This window comes from Telopea speciosissima, chromosome 1, assembly GCF_018873765.1.
Source record: "Telopea speciosissima isolate NSW1024214 ecotype Mountain lineage chromosome 1, Tspe_v1, whole genome shotgun sequence".
Lineage (NCBI taxonomy): Eukaryota > Viridiplantae > Streptophyta > Magnoliopsida > Proteales > Proteaceae > Telopea > Telopea speciosissima.
In genome coordinates, this window is record NC_057916.1 from 1,830,811 (window position 1) to 1,845,322 (window position 14,512).

General features: G+C 40.8%; 1 protein-coding gene across 4 annotated transcripts in view; it reads left to right on the forward strand.

Annotated features, from left to right (window-relative positions):
• Positions 1–2,896: 2,896 nt before the first annotated feature.
• The window catches only part of LOC122638826 (exocyst complex component SEC5A-like), a 39,655-nt gene continuing 28,039 nt past the window's right edge, over positions 2,897–14,512 (forward strand). For 2 of the 4 annotated variants that reach the window (XM_043831675.1, XM_043831679.1), the window contains exons 1-3: positions 2,897–3,425; positions 7,860–8,011; positions 13,434–13,528. In XM_043831675.1, the coding sequence (XP_043687610.1) occupies positions 2,997–3,425; positions 7,860–8,011; positions 13,434–13,528 (676 nt within the window). In that variant the 5' untranslated portion in view covers positions 2,897–2,996. The remainder of the gene's footprint in view (positions 3,426–7,859; positions 8,012–13,433; positions 13,529–14,512) is intronic. The other 2 variants (XM_043831684.1, XM_043831689.1) reach the window with 2 other exon arrangements.

The following is a 14,512-nucleotide window of genomic DNA, read 5'->3' on the forward strand; positions in this document are numbered from 1 at the left end:
TTGTCATCTAAATCTACTTTTCTGACTGCTCCTCAACAGGGTACCTTTCCTGGATTTAAGATCACAGTGGGTATTAAGAAGCTCTACTCTAGCGATAGGATATATAAAAACTAACTATAGTTTCATATAAGGATAAGCAGATAGTATATAATCACAATTCCTCTATGAAAAGTGAGATTTTATTATTGATACCTCTTAAGGGGTCAAATAATTTGTAATCCTACTATTTGCCTTTTCAAACGTTATTCCTTCTAATATTGGTTAAACCATGTCGTTTCACATGTGTACTCGAAAAATGTGCGAGACAATGACATCCTTTGAAAATGACGTAATGATAAGTATCACCTTCATTAGAATCTTCAATGCTTGCTGTGTCACCAGAATCATTCTCTAACACATCCATTGCAAAGTGGAGTTTTTTTTATAGCATGATTGCTTGATTTTCATAAGAAGTTGATATTTTAGGCTAACATTTAGTGAATATGTCTTAGTTGAAACAAGTTATCGGTATCTATCTCCAAAAGGCAGAAGTAACAGTGTTGATAACTTGCAAGGAGATTGATCTCTCCTCTCATCTCTATGACATGATAATCTGGGCAAATGCTGCAAAGAAAACTGTCAAATATCTTCATATTTTTATGGTACCATTATTTCAGCTAAAACAAAGGATATTAAACTCGGAATTGGGATCAAGATTGGGTCCATCTGATTCTGATCTGATCAGAAAGGAATCGGTCAGATCCCACTTGAACCCTAACAACGGAGAGTTAATTGACTGCTCCCGACTGGGAGGAATCGGGATTGAAATCAGCCGGATTGGCGGATCTGATTTCCTTTATTAAAAAAAAAAAAGTGAAAAAGGTGGCTAAAGCTGCAACATGATTGTGGTGGGGCTAAAATTCCTCATGTACCACCGACAGATTTTTATCTGTTCTAGTACTAGAGCCGCTGCTGTGCGCATCACATGTCCGGTATTGCGTTGCATGATGGCACAGCAGCGCTGTAGTGTACAGCAGCAGATAAAAATTCCCACAAACACAGGAAAACGTATCAGGAAAATGACTTGAGTGAACTTTTTCATGTCATGAGATTTTTAATGATCTAAGAATCGCCAACAAGATAACCTATCTATAAAAAAAGCATGTGTAGTGCATGAGGTTTTCGTTGTTACAAAATCTAAGAAAAGTCATAATGTACGCAGTCTTACCCACAGAGAGGCTGTTTACGGAATTGTAAAAAATAGCTACAAGTATGACAAGAATAGATAGTACAAAAGAAAAGAAGAGCAAAACCCCTTTATGGATCTTCCGCAACAAAAGACTCAACAATAATTAGTCTAAGGATGTCCACAGGGCGAGCATGGTCTAGGTATATTTAATTGGAGCCTAGACTATTATTGGGTCCGGGATACTGCCATTGGTCTTAGACCTTGTAATTACATCATGTGGGCTGGTATGTCACAGTAGATGACAAGATCCATAGAATTGATGCAGCATTGTTTGAATGGACAAATGGCCTTGATTACTTTTTCTTTTTTGTTTGTGTGTGGGCTAAGGGATGGAGAGAGCCGTTGTATGTAGCTGTTGGTTGGTATAGGTGAGGTTTTGACATAGTATAGAAGAAGAGTATAAGACTATAAGTTCTCGATGGGTTGCAATTTTACTGGATAGAAGACTTTTAGATTATAGATTTCAGAATTCAGATTTACAACTACTCAAATATGGGTGAGGGTGGATGGACCAGGATCCTTTGCAGTATCGGGGGAGTGGCAATGCACATCCGACGGCACAGCAGAGGCCAGGTGGCACACATGGCACACATGGTCTCTGCTGTATCGTCGGATGTGCACTGCTGCCCCGCCGATATTGTAGAGGATTTTAATCTGAGGGTGGATCCCTCGTCTGCATCTCTGCTATCAAGTGTGGGGAATCTCCCACCATACACCAATCATTACATAGAAAGAGGGGAGAGAAAATTCAATGCATGACTCATATGGTTTGGATGTGAGAAGCCATGAAAAAACCTATGGGGACTTTTTCCCCCTCAAATATTTAGATTAAATATACATATATATATATATATATATATATATTTATTTATTTATTGATCAAATGTTTTTTGTGCCAGGGGTGCAAGCTGCACCCAGACACATGGGGGTGGGCATAAAGACCAATCTGCCCCCTGAATGGCAGGTCCATGTGTCTAGGCGTGGTCTGCGCTGTAGAATACAGAACACTAGCCCATATATTTTTTTGGACCAAGTTTCCTTCCACCCTTGGTGAATGAGATGACGAGAGAAGACAAGAATGGACATCAAGACGGTTTTTTGAAATTTATTAAAACCTTAAGAGGGGTTTGTCAACCCAAACCCATCCTTTGAGGAAAACAGTATTTTTTTTTTTTTATAAAAAATAATGACAAATATGGCAAGAAGAAATTTCCATCCTCTTCTGGTCATGCTAATATAACCAGTTTTTATTTTTTTTGGTAATACACTAACATAACCAGTTTGAGTAGGGATAAAGAAAGGATTACCAATATGATCTGCAATCAATTTTGGTAAGTTATGATCTGGAAATCTAAATAGCTACATAATACGAAAAGTCTAGACGCGCAATCACACTGACCACGACACAAACATGACAAGACAAGGCCGGGGGCCGGCAGCAACGACCGGAAAAAAATATTGTGTTTTAGTGGGACGAAGCTCACATGGAATTGACCTCTGTGACAGTTAGATTGGAATCACTTCCGATGCATCCACATCCATCAATTACAATCAAACCATCCGAGACTCTCTCACCTGGGTGTGTCCACATTGCATACTTTTCTCCTCTGGTAAAATTCATGTTCCCTCCTTAATAGTACCGAAACCCAGACTTCCCTGCACACCACCTCCTCTATCTTCTTGGTAAAAAAGCATAGATTGGACGATTTATATTCATCAGATCTGAAGCAGGGAGAAGTCAGAGACAACAGAAAGAAGTTTATTCAAAATGTCGAGCGAAATCGACGATATTGACGAAGATGAGCTTCTGCAGATCGCCTTACAAGAGCAAGCGGAGAGAGAACTCAATTACCGAAAACCCCAGGTTTCCAAGGCTTCCAAGCCAGTCGTTAATCTCATTCAGCGACCTCCGCCTCCTCCTCAACTCGCCAAGGATCAGACAAGAGGTGCGCCGCCCAAAAATACTAGCTCTAATCCTGCTCAGGTCCAGAAATCTCGTCGAGCTGTCGACGATGACGATGATTCGGATGTCGAGATGCTCAGTATCTCATCCGGCGATGAGGATGACTCTAAGGACCTTGGTAACGCTGCAAAGATTCGTGCTGCTGGCGGTGGTGGAAAGAGGAGAGATGATGCGAGTGATCGGGGGTGGGATGGTGACGAACCGTATCGCTGGAAGCAAGTTGACGAGGCCGAGGTATGTGGTGTGGTGATTTTTTCTCAGAATTTTTAGTTGATAAAGTCTGAAGACGATATTAAGTGTATTAGAATGAAAAGCAAGAAGCTCTTTGTATGTAGTTGCTGGAATTTTTAATACGGATATGGACCCGAGGCGGACGAAATTGCTTCATATGCATTGTAGTGGAATGTGGAAGTATACTGTTGCCCTTTCTTGTTCTCAATATCAAAATTCTCGCACTAGGGAGTTCACTTTAATAATGTAGGTGCTCCGACCAACACAAGAGAACCTTGCTAGCTTTATCATTATTTTGTAACCATAAAGATAATACTCATTGAGTCATGTTTAAATTGAAGGCCTCTACCCGGGAGCTGGTAGCAACTGTGATAATTGCGCCTAATACAGATAGTTGACTTCTGTATGCCTCGTACTAGTGTCATAGGATGGTGTATTAAGGACATATGAAGGAAGCTTACAACATAGATATAAGGCATCAAATGATGATGATTAATTTATAATTATAGTCCTAGTCCAGGTAGATACATTGTCATTAAAGGAAGAAAAGGGAAATAGGGGAGAAAAAGGAAAAAAAAACCCACTAACAATAGAAGAGAAACCACTACCAGTAACAAAGCATAGGAGGTGGATAGACCGACAGTGAGAAGAGAGAATAAATTACTGAAATAATTCCTTATAATAAATAGAACCCTACTCTCACCGCTCAATTTATGTTCCATTTATATAAATAACCTCATTTGTGTCCAACTCCAACTTAATTTTGTTTTACAAATAACCCCTGTTAAGCAGCTTGTATTATAAGACCCAAGACACCAAATGCTTATAACAGTTGATGGTCATATATTAGAAAACAAGATACCTGGCTTTTAATATTTCTATCTGAGAGGAGATAGCTCTGCAACTATTTTGACTATCACCACGCCTCCATTCTAGCCCCTCTTATTCGAAGATGGAAAGGGTGAAGAGAATTAAAAGTTTTCTTCTTATTATCTTGGCAAAGTATTAGTTCTTGGTTGTTTGCCAAAGTCTTAGTTTGTTTTTCTGGATCAGTGAAGCAATATATCTAAATGAAGTAGAGAAAAAATTGAAACACTGTCATTGGTCTCGAGGGACTGGTAGTAGATGGCTTGGTCTCTGTAGCAAGGTTTTAGGTCTTGGTTTCGCCAGGCCACGAAACCGATTGGCGAGATCTCGGCGAGATCATGTATTTTTTTTTCCTGAACTCGGTGGTAGGTTTCGGTGGCCATATGGCCAAGTTAGGGGCTGAAACTTGCCATTCCCCCCTATTTTAGGCCTTCTAAACATAGTGGAACCCTTAGTTTTTACAGATTCAAACCCAAAATGTTACTTTGACTACGGACCCTAAGTTGGTAGTCTACAAGTTTAGATCATGTTTCTATGAAAAATATAGTTTTTGAGATGAATAGTTACCTTAGGTTCTTGAGATGCAGCTTGGAGGAGATTAGCAGCTTCAATCTTCAATGAATCAAGCTTTGATGAGGTGGACTGAAACTTGACATTCCCCCTATTTTAGGCCTTCTAAACAGAGTGGAACCCTTAGTTTTTACAAATTCAAACCCAAAATGTTACTTTGACTACGGATCCTAAGTTGGTAGTCTACAAGTTTAGATCATGTTTCTATGAAAAATATAGTTTTTGAGATGAATAATTACCTTAGGTTCTTGAGATGCAGCTTGGAGGAGATTAGCAGCTTCAATTTTCAATGAATCAAGCTTGATGAGGTGTTGGAGGTGTGATTTGCCAAAAGAAATGAAAAAAAATGACCCAAAGATGGAGTTTCCCCTTCATAGAGGCGAGACAGGCCAGAGCGAGTCGAGATCTTGTCGAGTTATGGTATATTATGAGCATCCTGGTTCTACCGAGTTGAACCAAAACGAGAAATAGCTCGAGATCTTGAGCGAGATAAAGACATATTTGTGTATCGCATGGTGTTTCGTCTCGAGATCCTACGAGATCGAGTTAAAAGCGAGATCTCGCCGTGATCTTAAACTATGCTCTGTAGTTATTGACTACGAAAACCCAAGAGAGTAATTTCTTATTCATAACTTCTGTTGGTCTTCTCTTAATCTTTAGTTTCTGTTTGGATGTTAATCATATTGAGACATTTCTATTTAAAATGTACATCTTTGGGAGGTTTTGTTTAAAAGGGTGTACCTAGTGCACGAGGCTCCCGCCACTGCAGGGTTTGGAGATGGTCATAATGTACGCAACCTTAACCCCGCTTCGTGGAGAGGCTGTTTCCCAACTAGAACCATCTTTGGGAGGTTTTGTTTCATAACCATTTTTTGCAGCTGTTTATACTGGTAAAATAGTTGATGTTAGGTGTGATAACCACACCAATGAGGAAATGGGGGTGGGGTGGGGAAAGGATCTTTACATATTGGAGTAACGTGTGATCATTGTCATCAAGGCATGAGTGCATGACTAGGTACCTACACATGTCCAATGCGACTGGGAACCTCATCTATTTAGGTGCCCAGACCAGTTTTAGTCCAAAGTTGAAGAAACTAAGGGAGGAAAAGCGGGAGAAACAAGAAAAAGGGGAAAAGAAGACATCCTTCACCCCCCCCCCCAAAAAAAGAAGAAGGGAATTAGTAGCAACGCTCGACACTTGGAGTATTTTCTTAAAATATGGTGCTTGCCTTGGGTGCCTTGGCCTCGTCTAGGAGTAGCCTAGGCACCTTGGCGCTTGGCAACTGCCATGGCTTGCCCTGGCACCATGACAACTTTGTGTGTGATAGATTTTATTGGTCTTATAGCATAATGGTATTTTTTTTTTGGTGAATAAAAAATTCATTACCAAAACCCCAAAGGGAGGGGAGGAAGAAAAAAGGGGGGGGGGGAAGGATACACAGGGGGAGTGAAAAGGGGGTGGGGGGAACTATACAAGCACAAAACACAGGCCTAGGGGGCCTGACTAGGAGAGCTAAAGAGAGAAGAATCTAAGCCCCAGGTAACAACAATGTGCCTGTTCCTTGGGGAGTCTATAAGAGAACCATGAGAAAGCATGTGGAGCCTAGAGCTAACATAAAAAAGACGGCTTTCCAAATCAGGTCAGTGGACCGGGAGTTGGAAGTCCAGCTACGAACGTTCCGCTCCATCCAGATGTGAGAGATAGCAGCACCGAACACAAGCTTGCCAACTGTGTCACAAATAGAGCTGCCAGAAAAGGACATATCAAGCCAAAGCCACTCTCGGGCGAAGGGTAGGGGGCGTCTGTTTCGGGGCCAAATGGACTGCAAAGCCTTTTTCCAAATAGAGGAGGTAAGGGGGCAAGAAAAGAAAAGGTGGTCGACGTCCTCATTCCCATTCCAGCAAAGGATACAGGAGGGAGAGACAGGGATGTGGCGGTGGATGAGGAAGGATTGGGTGGAGAAGCAATTGTTTAGGGTTCTCTAGACATTAAATGAGTGTCTAGGAATGTGGCCTTTGAACCAAACAAGATTGTGCCAGGGGACTGAAGGGCTGTGGGGTCTAACAAAATCCCAAGCTGAGCGGGAGCTAAAGATGCCATTGTTGGAGGGGAGCCAGGTTACTTTGTCCGAATGAGAGGGGTGGGGAGGGGGGAGGGAGGGAGAGAGGCCCAAAGCTGGGTGAGACTGGGGGGGAAGGGGATCGGGGAAGACCAGGATCCTTGGGAGATAATTGAAGAGAGGAGCAGATTTGGGGATCCCGTTGGATTCCTTTACGGCATCCTTGGTACCATCGGCGATTACAGAGGAAGTGGCACTGAGGGCTAAAGGACGAAAGAGAAGGATTTTTCACTAGACCCAGGAGGGGTCCGCTGGCTGGGGAACAGCCCAGATGGAATCTGATTTGAGTAAGTAGGAGTAAACCCAATTAACCTAAATTGAGTCCTGTTTGGATGAGATTTTCCAGATTAGTTTGAGGAGGCCAGCAATATTGTAATCGCATAATGGTCTTTGTTTGTGAACTTTCCACCCTTTTGCGTTCACCAGGAAATCAGTTCAAACAGACCTTGGGACTGATCTGCATTGTTTTTCTCTTCTTCCTTGCAGCTCTTACTGTTCATTGATCTTATTTCATGAACCCAATTACCATAGCAAGATTATTGTGAATATCTATGAATTACATTCACAAAAGTTGATTTAGAATATAGATATAACCTTTTGCTAAATTCTAGAATTGACTATCGTTGAGGCTGCATAAATCAAGGATACACAATAGAAGGATGTCTGTATATAAATGACAAAGAGCAGGGGGAGGGGCATATAATTCGTAAGAGAGAGAGAGAGAGAGAGAGAGAGATCTTACTTACGATGTTTTATCTAATTTTGCAACCAGCCCTATTTTAGCTCTCTTCGCACATAACCTTCCACCTCTCCCTTTTCCAACTGTTGTGTTGCATAACTATTTAAAATTGATTGTTGATTCACTTATCTATTTTGACAGCTTGTCCGTAGGGTTCGTGAAATGCGGGAAACAAGGACAGTACCTGTACCTCAAAACTTGGACCGGAAAGGTTCAGCGTTGGGTCAAAAAGGGCTTAACAATGTACATTCCTTCCCTCGAGGCATGGAATGTGTAGATCCACTAGGCCTGGGGTAAACTTCTCTTGCTAATTCCAGTCTTACATTGCGTGCTTCTTAATACGGTATCTGATATGCAACGAAACGATTGAACTGTTTAACTAGCTCAACTTTTAACTGATGCTCCTTCTGACCAGCTTGAACATTGTGAAAGCCTTAAAATGTTGAGTTTCTGATTGTCTGTTATAAACTCTTTGATAAGCAAGGTTCGAGATTTCAGTTTCGATTGAAATTCAACTGAAACTCTGCATGTTTCATCTGGCTATTTTGGTGGCCAAATGGCCATATTTTGGCTTGAAACTTCAGGGAAACCCTAATTAAGCATCTCTAAACATATTGGAACCTTTAGATGGTGAAAAAACAAGCCAAAACTTTTCTTGCAAATTCTAGTCTAAAGTTGTGTGTTTCTTAATACAGTATCTGATATGCAACAAGACCGATTGAACCACTTAACTAACTCGAACTTTTAACGGATGCCCCTTCTAACCAGGTTGAACGTTGTGAAAGCCTTAAAATGTTGAGCTACTGATTGTCTATTATGAACTCTGATAAACAAGGTTTGAGATTTTGGGGTTTGAATGAAATTCAACCGTAACTTTGCATGTTTCAGATGGACATTGCATTTGGCCATTTCAGTGGTCAAGTGGCCATATTTTGGCCCGAAATTTCAAGGAAATCCTAATTAAGCATCTCTAAACATATTAGAACCTTTAGATTGTAAAAACCACACCCAAAATGGTAGTTTGGTTTCATACCTTAGGTTGGTAATGTACATCGTACCCTTCTGTATACTTTCTTATATATAGCCTATTCTACAAATAATTTAGTATTAAAACATACAAAATTTGATTAAAACAACTAAAATATGCATTAGGAATGAAGAAAAATAGTTTAATATCACACAATCTCAATGTGTTATAAGTACAAGTGTACAAGTGTTACAACTTACAAGTAATAAAGTACAAGTGTACAACCAAGGATAATACACCCCAACGAAACCTTTCCTCCAACTCTATTCAGTACCACATAAAGTTCCAGGAAGGCTCGAAATCTTTGGGGTAAAAGGGTATTTTTCTATTAAGTTTGAATATTGCACAAGTCTTTCTCAAATGCCGCAAATTGTCGCTGTAAAGGCGTTGTAATAGTCCCCAATTCCACCAATAAATGTAGGTATTTGGCCAAATTCTACCAAATTTAAGATTTTTTGAGTTTTCCCCCCTCTAACAGGCGAAACCACTTGGAACTCACGGAATGGGTCAAAATAACGATGTTTTTTTATGCACAATTTTGTAGCGTTATGGTCAAAACGATACCAAACCAAGTCGAAACCAAAAATTCAGCCGGAACTGTGAATTTTTTGGCCGAATTCAGCATACCTTGTGATTGTACCTCCGTTTCATTTCATCCTTTGTCAAAACCAAATTTTTTTGCAACATCTCCGTCATTTTGAACTCTATTGATAAGCATGTTGAAGAGCAATTAGTTTCCTGCATGCTCATGGGGGTGAGAAATTATTATGATTATTTTTGTTATTGTTATTATTATTATAGTTCAAAGGCTCGACAAAATCTCATCAAAATCTTGGAAATTTCGATTGAGCCGAAATGTAATGGGAGTTCGAAATGAAAAAAGACAATGTTTCGGTCGAAATTTCGGCAAGATGTTGAAATTTCGACTATTTGCAACATCTCGTCGAAATTTCGGAAAGATGTTACAAAGCCCAAGTATAAAAAGGCTAAAACTCGTCAGTCTCGGTTGAAATTGCGACTGAGACCTCTTTGGTTTGTCCCATTTTGACTTTTGAAGCTTCCTAGCACATCGTTGAAGCTTGTTCTACTATTTCAAGTAAACCATATTCTCCAAATGGGATCTTATGGACATTGATACCTTATCTAGTTGTGTTGGTGGATTGAGTATTGGCGACTAGGATAGCAGATCGAGTGGGCATTGACGTACCCCATCTTTTGGCGAAGAGCAGTCCATCTCCAGCACCATCAGAGTACAGTGCATCACATTCACATCCATATGGGTAGTTCACTAGGGTAGGGGAGCATATATCTTCTTCATCCATTCCTAGTTTTGAGTACGACTCCTACTCAAAGGGACGTATTGGATCATCTTTTGTGGACGACATCTTCTCCTACCCAACCTACAAGCCGTACCCGTACATGCTCACAGAGGCGTCATATCATAGTGGATCTGTGGGTAGTTCTTCACACTTTGATGACCCATATCCTAGGATAGATTACCTTCAGTATGTCGATAATGCAATTTACATTGGCAACCGTGGAGGACTATACTTGTTTCTTCTCCCAAACTATGATGTGGTATTCATATTTCCTACAGTCAGAGGATAATGCACGTTGGGTCCCTCAGACTATGAGTGGGATCGATCCTGGACAGCGCAGTAATTAGTATTAGTAGACACTTGACTTGTATTAGAAGAGTGTATTGATGTCATCCAAATTATGTACTTAATATTATGAGTCATTGACTCTATGTTTGTATGATTTACTTGTTTACATTGCTTATTATGTCCTCTAGTACTTAAACAATGTGTAATTATTCATTAGGATTTGACCGTATACTGCCAATCAAGGGTGCAAATCCAAAACACCACTCTTTGGGTAACTATTTTTGCAATATGAACATTTACAAATCACAAATAGCTCTTCAGCTGTTTGTAGATTTTGTTTTTGATTTATCAGAAATAAGATTAAAAAATCATACCAAACATCTTAAAAAATTTAAATTAGTCAAATTAATCCAAATATAAATTAAACTAAAGGGACCCTTAAAGACTAAGACAACTTAATAAGTAAGAAAATACAATATAAGAAGCTACAAAATAAAATCTACAATCCCAATTAGTAGCAAGAATATCTGTAGAATATTCCAAGCTGATCCTTTCCTCGCAAATCTCCTCAAAATCTTCTAGAATATCCTCCATGCAAGGACTAAGTAAAAGACTAAATAATGGGCCTAACCCGGGGCCATTAAGTGGACCAAGCTTAACTACAAGGGCCCATACTGGGCTGCTCTATGGGCTAGGCTTGCTGTCCTTTCTTCTCTTCTTCCTTCTTTGATCTACATCAACTTCCCTTGGCATCTTTTTGAAAACAAGAATGGGGAAAAAAAAAAGAAGGATGCTCACCTTGGTTTACCTTTTTTTTTTTTGGGGGGGGGGGGGGGAGGGGCCCATTTCTGACCAACCCCCTTCCTACCCCACTCCTACAGTAACCTCCCATCTCCCCTTAATGCAAAAAGAGGGGAAAAGAAGATTGAGAATAAAAGAAAACATGGTGCAAAATAGTCCAGTTGTACAAGTAGTCAAGGAAATGTAATTGAATTGCGTTCTTCATTTGCAGTTTTACGTTCATCATACTTCTGAGGTTACTTAGTTATTTTAGTTAGCATTTTCTCATTTTAATTCATCAAGTACAAAGATGGTTGCAGATTCTTATGGGGGCAGAAGAAGGATGAGAGAAAAATCCATTGGGTTGCCTGGGATTGTCTCCGTTTGCCAAAGTTGGAGGGTGGGCTTGGGATTCGCGACTTTCGTACTCAGAATTTAGCTTTGCTAGCAAAGCTGGGCTGGCAACTGATTCAAAACCAAGACTCTCTGTGGACTAGGCTTTTGAGGAGCATTTACTTTCAGGATGGTGACTTCCTCCAAGCCCAGTCTGGGTCCCGCCCCTCCTGGGCATGGCAAAGCATCTTAAAAGGTCAGGGTCTCCTGGTAAAAGGCTTGGTCTGGATTGTGGGGAATGGAAGGAGTGTTAGTATTCGGCGTGACCCCTGGATTCCCTCTCTCCCCGAGTCCAGGATCTTATCCGCCCAGCCATTGCTCTATCCTTATATTTGGGTTGCTGAGTTGATTGCTCCAGATAAAACCTGGGGTATTGTCAGGCTTAGGTCCTTATTCTCTTCTCTTGAGGTGGAAGCGATTCTGAAGATCCCTATCAGCCTTCATGACTACCCCGATAGGGTTTGCTGGGGCCCCCACACTAAGGGGCTCTTCTTTGTAAAGTTTGCTTACCGTTTGGGAGCGTCTCTCTCTCTCCGCCTTCTTCCTCCTCTGGAACTAGGATTGTCTCTATTCCAAAGATTGTCTGGAAGATTATTTGGTCATCTAGTATCCCTCCAAAAATCTAAACCTTTGTTTGGAAAGCGTGTGTTAATGCTGTTGGGGTATTGGCTAACCTCTATCGTAGGAACGGTGTTGCTTCTGACTTATGCTTGGGCTGTGGGGAGGGCTCAGAGACTGTTGTGCATGCTCTATTGCAATGCCCCCAAGCTCTTCAAGCGTGGTTTGCTTCTTGTGTCTCTCTGCGGGCATCGACTCACCCTAGTTGGTTAGTTTCAGATTGGGTAGTGCATTGGGGCCGCCTTCCTGGCTTATCGAAAAAAGAACAAAGGGAATGCTTCTCTGCTCATGCAATCATCCTTTGGGAGATATGGAAGTGTCGGAATGCTATGGCCTTTCAAGAGAGTGTCCCTGCTTTTCGATCCTGGGTGACTTCTGTTAACAAGTGTGTGGCTGAATCAATATTGATCCTTAATCCCCCTTGCTCCCATGCCACCCCCTCTATCCCCCAGCCCTCTCCTTGCCTGGTGGTGGGGGCTTTTCATATCTTTACTGACGCCTCCCTATCTGATAGGCCTAGGGCTATGGGTATGGGGGCGATTATCACTACTGATCTTGGACGCTTGTACATGGTCTCTACTGAGCACGACTTCCCCAGCTCAGCTATAATTGGGGAAGCTAGAGCAATCCGTCTGGGGTTGCAAGCGGCAGTTAATGATGGGCTTCGTCGAGTTGTTCTCCATTCCGACTATCAAGTTCTTGTAAAGTATCTGCTGGACCCCTTACCTGACCCCCCACCCCCCCGATTGAAGTCTCCATCATTATGATGGATTTAAGGCTTCTCTCTTCATGCTTTGAGTCTATCTCTTTCTCTTTTGTTGGCAGAGATGACAATGCTTGTGCCCACGCTATCTCTAAGTGGGCGTTGTGTTACCCTTATTTGGGTTTGTGGAAGTCTTCCTTTCCGGAGGACCTCCTCAATATTGTAACTTCCTTTTTGCCCTCCGAGGCCTAATATATTGCCCTGCTTGCGGGGTTTTTCATGCCAAAAAAATAAAAAAAAAATAAAATCATGGACTCTACAACATTAAGTGAGTTTGGTTAGCTGGATACACCTCCTTGTTTTGTGAGTCAACGTATTCCTTTTGTTTTCCTTCTTTTATGCAATATAAGTGGAAAAATCTCATTTCAGAAAACCTATAATCTGAGTTACTGGAACTTTGAAAGTGCTTGTATAGTCGTACATCACCAGTTTTGCAGAGAGATTTGCTTCTCTAGAAGCTTAAGTGGCATAATTTTCACCTTAACATTTGTTTCTTTATTGTTTACTTGACTTTCTCTTACTGGCAGGGTAATAGATAACAAGTCATTGAGGTTGGTCACTGAGACTTCAGAAAGTTCCCCAGCCAAGCTTGATAAGGATTCTTTAGATACTAGCACTCGTGGTACTGTTTTTATTGCGTACGATTTATTTGATGCACAAATTCAGCTTGTTTTTACATATTTTCATTTATTTATTGATCTCTTTTGTGACTTTTTTTAAAAAAAAAAAAAACTTTTATTCCTTCTTTATGATGAGAAAATATTCTGATAGACTTTGCACTTCTCTCCCCATCCTCGATCACTGTGATTTATTTTTATTAACTCATGATTACTGATGCTTAAGGGGGATATGCCCATAATTTTGTATCATTGTTCTACAGTTTAATGTGTGGGGTGGAATCTTGAGAGGGAGGAAATTTGGCCAATGGTTTTCAAAGGGACCAAGAATTTTTTTTTTTTGGGGTTGAATAACACAATTTTATTGTGCAAAGAAGCTGGAAAAGATTGTTTCAAATAGGTATAAGTTTATCATAACTTTCCTAGGGAATTCACTGATTTGACCTCCAAGAAAATGCGACATTCCCTTGGTTGCCTAGTAGTTTGCCCTCCTAATTATAGATGTGTATCCTTCGGGGAACCGGGCTGCCTTGTGACAACCATTTGATGACTAAAGCTGAATCCCCCTCAATTATGGAGCCCAGTCAGGGTTTTATGGAGTTGTTGATCCATCTGTTTGGTTGAAGAGAGGTTGAAAGTTAAAAATTTGATGTGGCGTGTAGAGGACCATGTCCTTTGCTGTGTGCTCTCGGGTGTTGGTTTGGACTTTTGTAATGGGGTGATGTTCCAGACTCTTTCTAGGCTAAATATTTCCTTGGAGGTTTAAGGGGTGAGGAGCATCATTTCAAGTGTTTTGAGCTTTTCTTTTGAGGCTGTTTGGGCCTTTCTTTTGGCATCTCTCTTTTTGTTGATTCTTCTAATGCACTTTCTTTTGTTGCCTAAAAAGAATTATATACTTAGAAAAAAAAAAAACTTAATCTAGAACTACCACCAATGATTTTATAAATCAGCTTGGCTAACATATTCACACTCCTTTGAACTGGAGGTCC